At 43.5% G+C, this 13,101-nt stretch overlaps 1 protein-coding gene across 1 annotated transcript in view; it reads left to right on the forward strand.

Moving 5' to 3' along the window:
- The first annotated feature begins 1,025 nt into the window (after nt 1-1,025).
- Nucleotides 1,026-13,101, forward strand: part of ACTL6A (actin like 6A) — a 31,137-nt gene continuing 19,061 nt past the window's right edge. Inside the window, exons 1-3 of the mRNA XM_074190988.1 lie at nt 1,026-1,133; nt 10,215-10,291; nt 11,958-12,132. Of these exons, the coding sequence (XP_074047089.1) occupies nt 1,109-1,133; nt 10,215-10,291; nt 11,958-12,132 (277 nt within the window). The 5' untranslated portion in view covers nt 1,026-1,108. The remainder of the gene's footprint in view (nt 1,134-10,214; nt 10,292-11,957; nt 12,133-13,101) is intronic.

Consider the following 13,101-nt stretch of genomic DNA (forward strand, 5'->3'; position numbering starts at 1 on the left):
GGGGCTGTTTCCTTCTTATCTTTGAGCTCAGAGTGCCAGGCCAGCAGTAGGTGCTTAATAAGTAAGAATATGGGGAGTCAGGAGGACCTGGGTTCAAATCCGGTCTCAGACACTTAATAATGACCTAGCTGCGTGGCCTTGGGCAAGCCACTTAACCCCATTGCCTTGCGGAAAAGAAACCCTAAAAAAAGTAAGAATATGGAACTTTCTTTGTGTGCGTGTGTGTTATAGGTCTGATTTTGCAGCTTGTCCTGTGCCCCACGAAAGGCAAATCAGCGCTTTCCTGGCCAGGTGGCAGCTCCAAGAGCCAAGGGAGGTTGCCCGGGGGCGCCCCACGAGCTGTCCGGGTGGCAGCCTGGGTCCAGTTCGGGGAGCATTGCCCGGGCCCTCCCGCTTGGAGCCGCTCTGAGGCTGGGAGTGCAGGGGGCGCCCCCCGAGTCTGCCTGCGGGTGGGGGGCTGGAAGGGAGCTAGAGCTCGGGGGCCCCCCACGAGCTGTCCGGGTGGCAGCCTGGGTCCAGTTCGGGGAGCATTGCCCGGGCCCTCCCGCTTGGAGCCGCTCTGAGGCTGGGAGTGCAGGGGGCGCCCCCCCAGTCTGCCTGCGGGTGGGGGGCTGGAAGGGAGCTAGAGCTCGGGGCCCCCCATGGGCGCGGGTTCTGGAAGGCGAGGCGGGGCCCTGTGACGTCAGACGAGCCGCCGGCTCTCGGGCCGGGGGCGGGGCCGGGGCGGGGCCGGGCGGCCTGGGTGGTCCCGGGGCTCCCGCTCCCTACGAGCCCCGCCCCCGCCGCGCAGGCCCCGCCCCGTCCACGCTGCAACCTAGCCCGGTCGCTCCTCCTCTCCCTTCCGCCGCTGGGCCGTCTCCCCGCCCCCCCGAGACGTTCTATTGGCCGGGCGGCCGCGGGCGGGGCAGCGTCTCTCCCGGATTGGTGGAGGCGGAGGCCCGGCCGCTCGCCATTGGCCCGCGGCGCGGCGGCAGCAGGTGCGGCTGCGCTCCGGCCCGGACGGCGCTTTGTTGCCTCAGGGGGAGCCGGGGGGCGGGCGGCGGTTGCTGGAGCCCAGGAGGCGCCGGGGCCGGGCGGGCCAGGGCCGGCGGCGGCGGCGGCAGCAGCCATGAGCGGCGGCGTCTACGGAGGAGGTGAGCGCGGGCCGCGCCGGGAGCCGGGCCGGGGGCCCCGCGTGTCGGGGGAGGCGGGAGCCGCGGGGACGGGGCGCCCGAGGCCCGGGCCTGCCGGCGCGGGCGGCGCGGGGCTCGGGGAGCCGGGCAGAGGCCTCGCCCCGCCCCCGGAGCGGGGCGCCCCGACCTGCCTGCGCCTCCCTGAGGAGGGGGTTCGGCCTTGCCAGGCCGCGGGGCCCGCGCGGGGCCGCAGTGTCTGGGGCCCTCCTGGCCCCGAGATGACGCCCTTCCTAGGAACTCTTCTCCGCCCCCCAGGCCCCGTTTCGGCGGGCGCCCCGGCTCCTCCTGCCGCGCCCGGCCGTCCACTCTGCCCGATGGCGGTGGGGGCACCCCGAGACTGGGCATGGGGGTGGCTGTGAAACCAGCGGCACCTTTGTGCCCCTGGTAGGCCGGGCTGCCCGGAGGCGTGTGCCCAGTCTCTTAATGGCACAGCACGCCCACCCGCTGCCCTCAGGGCAAACAGGCGAACATTGCACACACACACCGCGTTCACCCTATTTACACATTAGTCATATTTTTTAGTTTTTTTTTGCAAGGTCACACAGCTGGGTCATTAGTAACTGTCTAAGGTGGGATTTGAACTCAGGTCCTCCTGACTCCAGAGCTGGTGCTCTAGCCGCTGCACCCACCTAGCCACCCCAGGAGGAGAACTTTTAAAAAAACTGAATGTGGTATTCATTCAAATTCTGTAAGTTTTTGTTTTTGGTTTTGTCTTGTTTTTCTTTCTCTGGATGGGGACAGCATTGTCCATAGCGGCTCTCCCAGGGTTGTCCTAGCGTAAGGATAAATTTCTACATGAAGTTTTACAAGATTGGGTATGCAAGTTATTATTTTAATTAAGAAAACATACTTACAGGCATCCAGCTATTTTTCAAGCTCTAACAGTTTGTATAGGTGTAGTGTAATCCGATGGAAAACAATTTCCCAAAGTTCCTGTAACCACTATGTTAACAGCAAAAACACCCCACAGATAATCCTTTTGTCTATTTCTGGATAATCTATTCAAAAATCATTTTAAAGTAGATTATCTTCAGTGGTATAGTGAACAGACTACTAGGTCTGAAGTTGGGAAGACCCATCTTCTTGAGTTCAAATCAGACACTTAATAGCTGTGTGACCCTGGGCAAATCATTCAACACTGTCTCAGTTTCCTCATCTGTAAAGTGATTTGGAGAAGGAAATGACAATCTACTCCAGTATTTTTGCTTAGAAAACCCTTAAAGAGGTCATGAAAAAGTTGGCATTACTGAAAATGACTAAACAGCACCAAACATATTCTGAATATAGTTTGATAGTTATTACTGCAAAGAACCTGTCAAGTTCCAAATCTTGTCATTTCTGTCCCTCTAACATTCCTTTTCTTACATTTCTCCCCTTCTTTCTACTCACCCATTAACTCTTTAGGCCCTCATCACCTTCATCTATTGAGGTATCCTCCCAACTACCCCCCCCCCCTTGCCTTGGGTTTCTTCAAATCATCCTCTACAGAGCTACTGAAATGATTTTCCTAAAGCACTGGTCTAACCATAAATTATACTCCATTATTGGTAACCACAGTGATTCCCTTTTGCTTCCAGATGAACTATAATACTCTTTTTTGACTTTAAAGTTCTTTGAAACCTGGCCCCAGCTTACCTTTTAGTCTTATGCCACATTCCCTTTCCTACATACAGTACATTTCATCCTTATTAACTATCCTGTTCTTCACATACAGTACTGCATCTCCCATCTTCTATCTCCATTCTTTTGTATGGGCAGCCCTTCCTGCGCCACCTTCAGCCTAAAAAAATTCATAATTCATTTGGAGTGGCTGGTAGTATCCTTCCCCTCCAAATTACTTTCTTTCCTGTCTAAACTTAGATAGATATATGTTGTCACCCCAATATAATATAAGTTCCTTCAAGGTAGAGGTTGTTGTATTTGTCTTTATAACCCCAAAACTGAAATAATGTTTGCTAATTTTATTTTAGTGTGACCTATGATTCTTTTAGTATAGTGACCTTCTAGTGAGTAGTCCAGATAGAGTGGCCACTTCTATGTAATAGCTTCTCTTAGGACCTCAGGCTTCAGGTCCTGAGAGGTCAGAATTCTATCAATAGTAATATATCAGCACAGATCAGAAGCCAGATTTGAATCAGGGCTTCCTCACTCTAAGATTGACCTAACCACTGTGACAATCTGCTTCTTATTTGGTGCTTTAAAAATGTTGATTGATTCATTGTTAGGCCAGGCTATTATTTCATACAAAATTGGTTTCTATAAAATCTGAATTTGAATATATGTCTAAATATTTTTTCTTACAACAAAATTTCAATTTAGGGATGTAGCCTCTATTTGGGTCAGCCTTAATATTTTACCTTTAAAACAAATTGACTTTTCTGATGTATTTTAGATAGTATCCCTCTATTATTTATTTCTAAAATTTTAGTCTCAAATAAGTTTGTAAATACTCTTATATCACTTTGAGGGGGGGGTGTAAAGATTAATATCCAGGAGATTCCTAGGATAGGATGCTCCTAGGAGAGTTCTCCTAATTGGAGAACTAATTTGAATAAAACCCTTCATTTTCACATTATTAATTTTATTGCTGAACCTGTAAAAATTGGGTTTTGACTTATAAAACCTAAGTCATTATAACTTTAAGTGATTTTCAGGAGACAGATGAATCACAAGGAAACAAGCTGGTATCTAGGATTTAAATAATTTGGCAAGAATTAGTACACATTCAGGTTAATCCTCTTTATCATCTAGATCTAGAACCTGAAAAATTATGATTGTTATTTAGGATGATGTAGAAGTATTATAAGATCCTAGGGATAACTGTTTTGGGTATTAGTATGCCCTTGTATATCCCATTCTGTGGTCACAAATATGATAATCATGATAGCACTTCGAAGTTTGCTTTGCAGACCTTTTGGAAACCTTTAAAATATCTCATTTTATCCTCACAACAATGTTGGAATGTACGAGGTAGGTAACTGAGACAAAGGTTAAGTGAATTATCCAGGATCACACATATAGTAATTATTTTAGGTGGAACTTGAAATTAAGCCTTAATAACTCTAGATCTTCCACTCTTTACTGTGTTACCAATAGTTAATGTTATCACATTGATTCTCCTAACATTTATATTTTATCTGAGAAGCAATGAGAGTCACTGGAGTTACTGGAGTAGAAGGACGTTATAGTCAGATCTGTTCATAAGGAAAACCCACTTGCAGGATAGACCATTTTGGGGGAGATTTGAAGTAGGGAGATGTATTAGGAGGCTGTAACAATCATCTAGGAGAGAGGTGATGAGGGCCTCTCCGTGTTAAGAGTCAAGTGCGTCATGGAAGCCAGATGAATATCCTGTCTTTCTATTTCCCTCATCTTTAGGGTTGGTAGGCCTCAGGAAATGTTGAAAAGGGGCAGGTGGGTCCAGGCTGGGAATCATGTGGTGTTCTGTGTAGGACATGAGCATTAGCATATAGGGCAGGAATGAAAATTTTATTGGGGGAAAAGATAAAACTAGTCTGAGTATAAAAGATGTGACCTGTGAAGGAATGCTAGGAGAGAAACCTCGAGAGAAAAAAATGGGCTAGAATGGACCTTGAAGATAAGGCTCAGGAATGTGACTCTGACTCCATGGGTCACAAGTGAAGAATCATTGTAGGTTTCCAAGTCAAGGAGGAAAATGATGAAGATGACTTGGTAAAAAAGTTGATATGGTAATGATGAACAGGATTAATTGATAGGAGAGGACCAGAACCAGAGAATCATTCAGGGACTATTTTAGTAATAAATGTTAGGAGATGAATTGGACTAAAGTTGGTATTGATGAAGGTATCAATAGTTGGAATAGGGAGATTGAATTGGGTGAGGTCAGGTACTGGATATTTGGATTTTGGGAGTCATTTATGTAATAGCTTATATTTATAAGCACAAAATACCTTAATCTTTCACTAAAGTCCTGTTTTGATCTAATGGCTGGTTGATCACTCTTAGATCTGGAGGTTTAATAATGGATTGATGGACTTTATTCCCCATAAGGATTTGCTCAGTTCAAAGGGATTCAGCACTAAGCTGACCATATGATGATGCATTTTCTAGCCAAAGACTCTTCTGAAGAGCATCTAAGTGGTAGAGTGATTGTGATCTGTTTTAATGGAAGAAGCATCTCCTGAGGAAATTGTGAACACTTTAGTTTTTATAGTTTCATACCTTTAGAACCAGAAGTGACCTTAGTATTATAGTATATCCATATATATATATATATGAACACTGTTCTCCTTTTTAAAAATGAGGAATTCGACTCAGAAATTAATTGACTTGTATGAGGCCATACAGTTAAGTGGTGGAGTTGTTACTTTCCCTCAGCTTTTCTAATTCCTAATCTCATGCATTTTTTACTTGACTATACAGTTTCTTCTCCAGTCATTCTACCAAATGAATTGTGTCATTGAATATGAGTTAGTAGACATCTCCTAAGGTCTCTGGTGGGAAGAACAATAATGCTTTAATGGGAACTAATGACTTAATGAGTTTTCTGTTAAACCTCAGACTAACTAAAGATAACTGGTAATAAAAGGCAGAAGACTGAGTCCTAGAGACTCTGAGTTAGTGAACTGAAGTGGTAGCCCGTGAGGAGATCAAAAAAAAAAATGACTAAAGAGGCAAGAGGCAACCTGAGATAAGGAAGTCTAAGGAGATGTTTCAAGGAATTTATCAGGACTGGAGTTGAGCCAAGGATACCAGTTGAGAAATTGTTATTTAATCTGTGGAATTCTTTATTTAGAAGGTAGATAGTATGAAGACTGATTGTTATTTTTGGTAGGCTAGGTGGCACAGTGTACCTAGAGCCTGGCCTAGAGTCAGGATGATCTGAGTTCATAACCAGCCTCTAGACAATTAATAGCTAGGAGACCCTGGACAAATCACTTAACTATTGCTTGCCTCAGTTTCCTCATTGATAAAATGGTGATAATAGCATCTTCCTCCCACAGTTGTTGTGGTGAGGATCAAGTGAGATAATATTTATAAAATAATTTAACACAGTGCCTGGGGTAGTTGCGAGGCTATATAAATGTTATCATTAGCTATTATTGGATAACTAAATTAGTTATTAGTTTAGTTATTTTATTAATTGTAATTAGGATATATTGTAAAAATAAAATAGAAAGCTTTTACTTCTGGATTTATATGTAAAGTTTCCAAAACAAAACTCATCTATATTGGTTTATATAATAGATTCAATTTAAAATAATTTCATTTCATTATTTTTTTGCAGGGTGCTATAGCTATCTATCTATCCATCTACCTTATCCAGCTACCTACCTACCTATACATATATATGTAGAGACAGAGACATACACACACACACACACACAAAATCTCTATAGAATACTTTTATTCTGGATACATTGTATTCTTTTTTGTCAAATGTCTTTACAGGATTTATCATTTTTTCTCATGATAAGTTAAAGTAAGGCCCAGGACAGCTTAATTCTTTGTTTGATTTCAATTGCTAAGTTAAATCTACTTTTGTTTAGAGTTCCATGGTCCATTCTTTTTTTTTTTTAATTTAATATTTATTCTCATTTTGTACAATTTTTTTATACATTAATAAAATATTCTTGTGTAAGAGTAAACAAAATACCCCCTCCCCCCCAAAAATATAGATTCACTTGAGTGATAAAGGGGAGAGAAAAAATTAAAATTAAAAAAGATAATAGTAATAATTGTAAGTATGGCCAGGTGGCACAGTGGATGGAGCACCAGCCCTGGAGCCAGGAGCACCCAAGCCCATGTCTGGCCCCGTGCACCCAACAATCACCCAGCCATGTGACATGCAAGACACCCCAACCCCACTGCCCTGCATAAACCAAAAAAAAAGAAAAAAAACCTCAAGTAAAATAAAATAGTAATAATAGTAGGGGCAGCTGAGTGGCAGACAGATCACTGGCCCTTGAGCCAGGAGCACCCGGGTCCGAATCTGGCCTCAGACACCCAACGATCACCCTGCTATGCAGCCCCATTTTCCCTGCACCCCCCCAAAATAATAATAATAAAAAATGTGCTTCAGTCTGTGTTCCAATACCACTGGCTCTGTCGCGGGTGGATCACATTCTTTAGGATAAATCCATCCATCACAAAAGTTACTTCCATATTTTTCCACTGTTGCTATTGCTGATTGCAACTCCCTCCTTTCGTATTTCTCCACTACCATGTACTATATTTTCTCTCTCCTTTCACTCTGACTCTGCTGTAGGGTAGCTGAGTGGCACAGCAGACAGATCCCTGGTCCTGGGGCCAAGAGGCCTCGACCCCCCCCCCCCCCCCGGCCCAGCATCCACCTGGCCCTATGGTCCTGGCCAGGCCATCCAATCCCAGCCCCCTGCAAGAAGTAAAAAGGAAAATGTATTATATCTGGCCACTCTCCCCCCATGATCCATCCTCTCCTCCATCACTCAAATCCCCCCGTCCCTGTTCTGTCCCCCCCCCTTCCTACTCCAGATGCCTATACCCCATTGAGGGTGTGTGTGTGTGTGTGTGTGTGTGTGTGTGTGTGTATATGTTGTTTCCTCTCCTAGCCATCTCTGATGAGAGTAAAGATTCCCTCATTCCCCCTTGTCTTCCCCCCTTCCATATCATTGCAATAGCTCATTGTGATAAAGAAAAATCTTATTATATGAAATATCTTGGCCTATTCCCCCTCTCCTTTTTTTCTTTCTCTGATTATATTCCCTTTTTTCTATTGCCTCCATTTTTACACCATATTTTATCTTCAAATTCAGCTTCCTCCTGTGCTTCATCTATAAAGTTCCTTCTACCTGCTCTATTAACTGAGAAGGTTCATATGAGTATTATCAGTGTCATTTCTCTATACAGGAATACATGCAGTTCATCATCATTAAGTCCCTCATATTTCCCTCTCTCCTCCACTCTCTATGCTTCACCTGAATCCTGTATCTGAAGATCAAACTCTCTGTTCATCTCTGGCCATTCCAACAGGATCATTTGAAATTCCCGTGGTTCATTGAAAGTCCATCTTTTTCCCTGGAAGAGGACATTCATTTTTGCTGGGTAGTTCATTCTTGGTTGCATTCTAAGCTCTTTTGCCTTCTGGAATATTATATTCCAAGCCCTATGAGCTTTTAATGTAGTTGCTGCTAAGTCCTGTGTGATCCTGACTGCAGCTCCACGATATTTGAACTGTGTCCTTCTGGCTGCTTGTAATATTTTCTCTTTGACTTGGGAGTTCTGGAACTTGGCTATAATATTCCCGGGGGTTGGTTTTTTGGGATCTCTTTCTCGGGGGGATCGGTGGATTCTCTCCATTTCTATTTTGCCCTCTGCTTCTAGGATATCAGGGCAATTTTCCTGTAGTAATTCTTTGAAAATGATGTCAAGGCTCTTTTCCTGATCATGACTTTCAGGTATTCCAATAATTTTTAAATTATCTTTCCTAAATCTGTTTTCCATATCAGTTGTTTTTTCAATGAGGTGTTTCACATTTTTTTCTAATTTTTCATTTGTTTGGTTTTGAAGTATTGATTCCTGATTTCTCATCAATCCATCAGTCTCCCTGAGTTCTATTCTTTGTCTGAAGGATTTGTTTTCCTCAGAGAGCTTTCTTAACTCTTTTTCCATCTGGCCAGTTCTGCTTTTTAAAGCATTCTTCTCCTCAATAACTTTTTGAACTGTTTTATCCATTTGACCTAAGCTGGTTTTTAGCATGCTATTTTCTTCAGCATTTTTTTTTGGATTTCCTTGACTAAGCTGCTGACTTCATTTTCATGTTTTTCCTGCATCTCTCTCTTTTCCCAGTTTTTCTTCTAATTCCCTCATTTGATTTTCAAAGTCCTTTTTGAGCTCTGTCATAGCCTGAGCCCAATTTCTGGTTTTCTTGGAGTCTTTAGATGCAGGAGCTTGTGCTTCCTCATCTTCAGACTGAGTGTTTTGGTCCTTCTTGGGCTCACCGGCAAAATATTTCTCAATGGTGTTCCTCTTGTTTGTTTGCTTGCTCATTTTCCCAGCCTTAGCCTGTTTTTGGGGTGCTTCCTGAGTTTTGGGGACACTCCCACAAGGGTCTCAGTGTGTGAGGCTCTGTCCTCCCTCCTGGTTTGTGAATGACCATATGCGCCCCCCTCTGCCATGGGGCTGAGGTGGGGGGGCCCTGCTGTTCTATGGGGGGGGCTAGACTGTAATCAGGGTTTGAATGTGGTCAGAGCCCCAGAGTCCTGTTCCAGGGGCAGATCTCCAGTCTCTCTTCAATCCCGTTCCCTAGGCTCAATAGGCTCATGCCCTTGGGGGCTCCTGCTTACGGGCTCCACCTGCTTCTGTTCCTGATCTGGGCTGCCAAAAGACCACATTGCTCACTATTTGCCCTGAGGGCTGGGCTTCACAAGCTGGCTCTGGTAGAGGTCCCCTGCTGTTCCCCCAATTTGTACCCGGTGCTCCCCAGGGCATAGCTCAGGAACCCCCCCCCCCCCCCCCCCCACTGTGAGCTATAGCTCCCAGTGTCCTGGGGCTGCCTCCCGGAGGCTGAAGTTCTTTGGCTCTGGCGGGCCACCCCTCCGACCCCGGGGAGCAGAGCCTTTCTGCTCTTTTCCAGGTTACCTTGAGTAGGAGAACTGCCTCACTGTGTCCCTCTGTGGGTTCTGTCTCTTGAAAATTTAGTTTACAGTCTTTAGTTTAGAAGTTTTATGAGAGAGCGCCCAAAACACGATCCGCTCTTGTCACCATCTTGGCTCCCTCCATGGTTCATTCTAATAAATATTTAATTTCTTAAAATATATCATTCCTGAGCGGCTAGGTGGTGCAGTGGATAGAGCACTGGCCCTGGAGTCAGGAGTACCTGAGTTCAAATCTGGCCTCAGACATATAATAATTATCTAGCTGTGTGGCTTTGGACAAGCCACTTAACTCCATCGCCTTACACACACACATATATATATATATCATTCCTTTTAATACAGGGTACATTTCAACTCTTCTTTCATGTTAAAATAAAAGTGTTCACTGGCTACCTACTTATAATTTTTTTTTTCATCCTTCCAGATGAAGTTGGGGCTCTTGTTTTTGATATTGGTTCCTATACAGTGAGAGCTGGCTATGCTGGTGAGGACTGCCCAAAGGTAAGTACAACTATTGAGTTGTAGAATGTGCTTAAAAAATCTTACTACATAACTTCAAATAAATTCAAGAAACTTTTACGTGGAATAGTAAACAGGCTCTATAGTTCAAAAGGATACGATTTCATTCAGCAAGAATTAGTTATTGCTACTATTTGCCCAGTCCTTGTGCAAGGTGCTGAGGATCAAGAGGCAAAGGTAAAACGGTCCTTAAGAAGCTTACATTCTAGTGAGAGAAAATAGCATCTACACAAAATGAAGACTTTAAAAGGACTTCTGGGGAAGAGCATTTGAATCTGTGGAGATCAGGACAAACCTTATATAGGAGGGGGCATTTGGGCAGACCTGAATTGGGATTCCAAGAAGCCAGGTGAAAAGGGAGGGACAATCCATGCATGAAGGATAGACTCTAGAAAGGTAGTGGGATAAGGGAGGATAGTGTACAGGGAACTTCCGATGGGCCAGTTTAGCCCAAGTAGAACTTATGAGGAATTGAAGAAGCATTAACACATTTGCCTAGTGTTTGCTATGTATTAGACCCTTGATAAATACTTGACCATTGGCTACCATTAAATGATAGCAGGTAATTTAGCTTAGTATAAAATTCAAATAGAAAGGGACCCAGAGGGCTTTGTTTTGACTTAGAAAACCACAAGTTATAACATTTTCTATGTTGTGTTGTATTTTTGTTTATTTTGTTAAATATTTCCCATTGACATTTTAATCTGGTTCACTTGGAGTTTGATGCTTCTGCTTCAGCTTATCTTAGTAATAACTGACATTTATATATCAGTTTAGGGTTTACAAAGCTCTTTGTTAACTAACATATGATTCACACAGTGACCCTGTGAGGTGGTAAGCATTCTAGGCATTGTTCAAATTTTAGATGAGGGAACTGGTTCAGAGATGTTTAGAAGCATTTGCCCATGGTAATATGGTTCATTATTATTGGATAAAATAGGAAGCTGCACATCTGCTAATTCCAAGTCTCACACTTTTCCCATGAGGGAAAATATGTCCTATAAAGAAGCCTGGACCCGGGGATTGGATTGGAGTGAAGGGCATTATATGCCAAGTAGAGGAGTTTGTATTTGGTTCTATAGGCAACCAGAGCAGTGCAGTGCCAGTATTAGATAGACCAGGTGCCAGCTGTCTGAAGACTTGGATTAGAGAAAAGGAGAGCTCTGAGTCAAGGAGGCCAGGGAGGAAGCTACTGTAATAGTACTGGAGAAAGGTGATGAGATTCTGTGAATAGGAAGAAGAGGATGAACAAGATGGAATTCACTTTTTTGCCTGATTGCATATTGGGGGAATGAAAAGTTGGGAAAGAGGCAATGATGCCTTTAAGGTTGTAAATCTAAGGAGAATTGGGATTCCCTCAATTGAAATAAGGATATTAGAAAGAGGGAAGTGTTTGAACATGTGGAATTTTGAGATGCCTTTGGTACCATGCAGTTGGTGATGGGGAACCATTAGGAGAGCCACTGGGGCTGGGTTTATAACTTTGGAAATCATCTGCTTAGAGTTGATGCTTGAAACCATGGGATCTAAAAGAGTATACAGAGAACAAGGCAGGACAGAATTGGGGGGGGGGGGAGAGGGGAGAAACACCCAAGATTTTGGTATGGATTGTTATAACTTGTCTCCTCTTCCTGTTTCTTTCTTGCAGGTTGATTTTCCCACTGCTATTGGTGTGGTACTTGAAAGGGATGATGGGAGCACATTGATGGAGATAGATGGGGATAAAGGCAAACAAGGAGGTCCCACATACTACATAGATACCAATGCCTTGCGTGTTCCAAGGGAGAATATGGAGGCAATTTCACCTTTAAAGAATGGAATGAGTATGCTACTTTTTCTTGGAGATATTGACTTATATGGCTTCTCTAGTTCATGTAAAATAGTTTTCTTAGTTAAAAAAAAGTTTATTATGTATTATGTTGTGGATTTGTGAAGAAAAGTTGCTAAATTTTTCCTTAGAAGATCCCAGGTTTCTTTTTACTTATACTTGAAAAATCTTCAGATTACACAAATTTCCCTGTTGAAATAAAATAGAACATAACATACTGTTAAATATATGGGGAGGGGATGGCAGCTAGGTGGTACAGTGGATAGAGCACCGGCCCTGGAGTCAGGAGTACTTGAGTTCAGATCCGGTCTCAGACACAATAATTACATAGCTGTGTGGCCTTGGGCAAGCCACTTAACCCCATTGCCTTGAAAAAACTAAATAATAATAATAATAATAATAATAATAATAATCATAATAAATAAATATATGAGGGGAAGAAATTAGAATGGGGGTTCTCACAGAATATCCAGAATGTCTCTCTATATTTTGTAGGGATTTGGTTTAATTATCCTGCTTAGGTTTTCTCATGGGAAAGCTGAGGACTAGAGACAAAATTACAAGGGTGTAAAGAAGCCAAAACCAGATCCTGAAATTCTCATTCCCTGATGATAGTACATTTGAGATACAGATGAAGTTAAACATCAGCAATGTTGCCTCCAATAGTTGTCATTTCCCCCAGGGCAAAACCAGTGACCTGATTTTATCTAGTGAGCATATTCTTACTGTATCCATTAGCTCCAGTTATTCTTTTACTTCATACTCCCTTGGAGGGTTCTTTCCTTTTCTGAACTAGGAAAAGATACCAGGACTCTGGAAACTTTGTCTCCTCAGCACTTTGAACTTTCCTATAGGTTTTGTTTGTTTGTTTTTTAGGTTTTTGCAAGGCAAATGGGGTTAAGTGGCTTGCCCAAGGCCCCACAGCTAGGTAATTATTAAGTGTCTGAGGCTGGATTTGAACTCA

This window comes from Macrotis lagotis, chromosome 6, assembly GCF_037893015.1.
Source record: "Macrotis lagotis isolate mMagLag1 chromosome 6, bilby.v1.9.chrom.fasta, whole genome shotgun sequence".
NCBI lineage: Eukaryota > Metazoa > Chordata > Mammalia > Peramelemorphia > Peramelidae > Macrotis > Macrotis lagotis.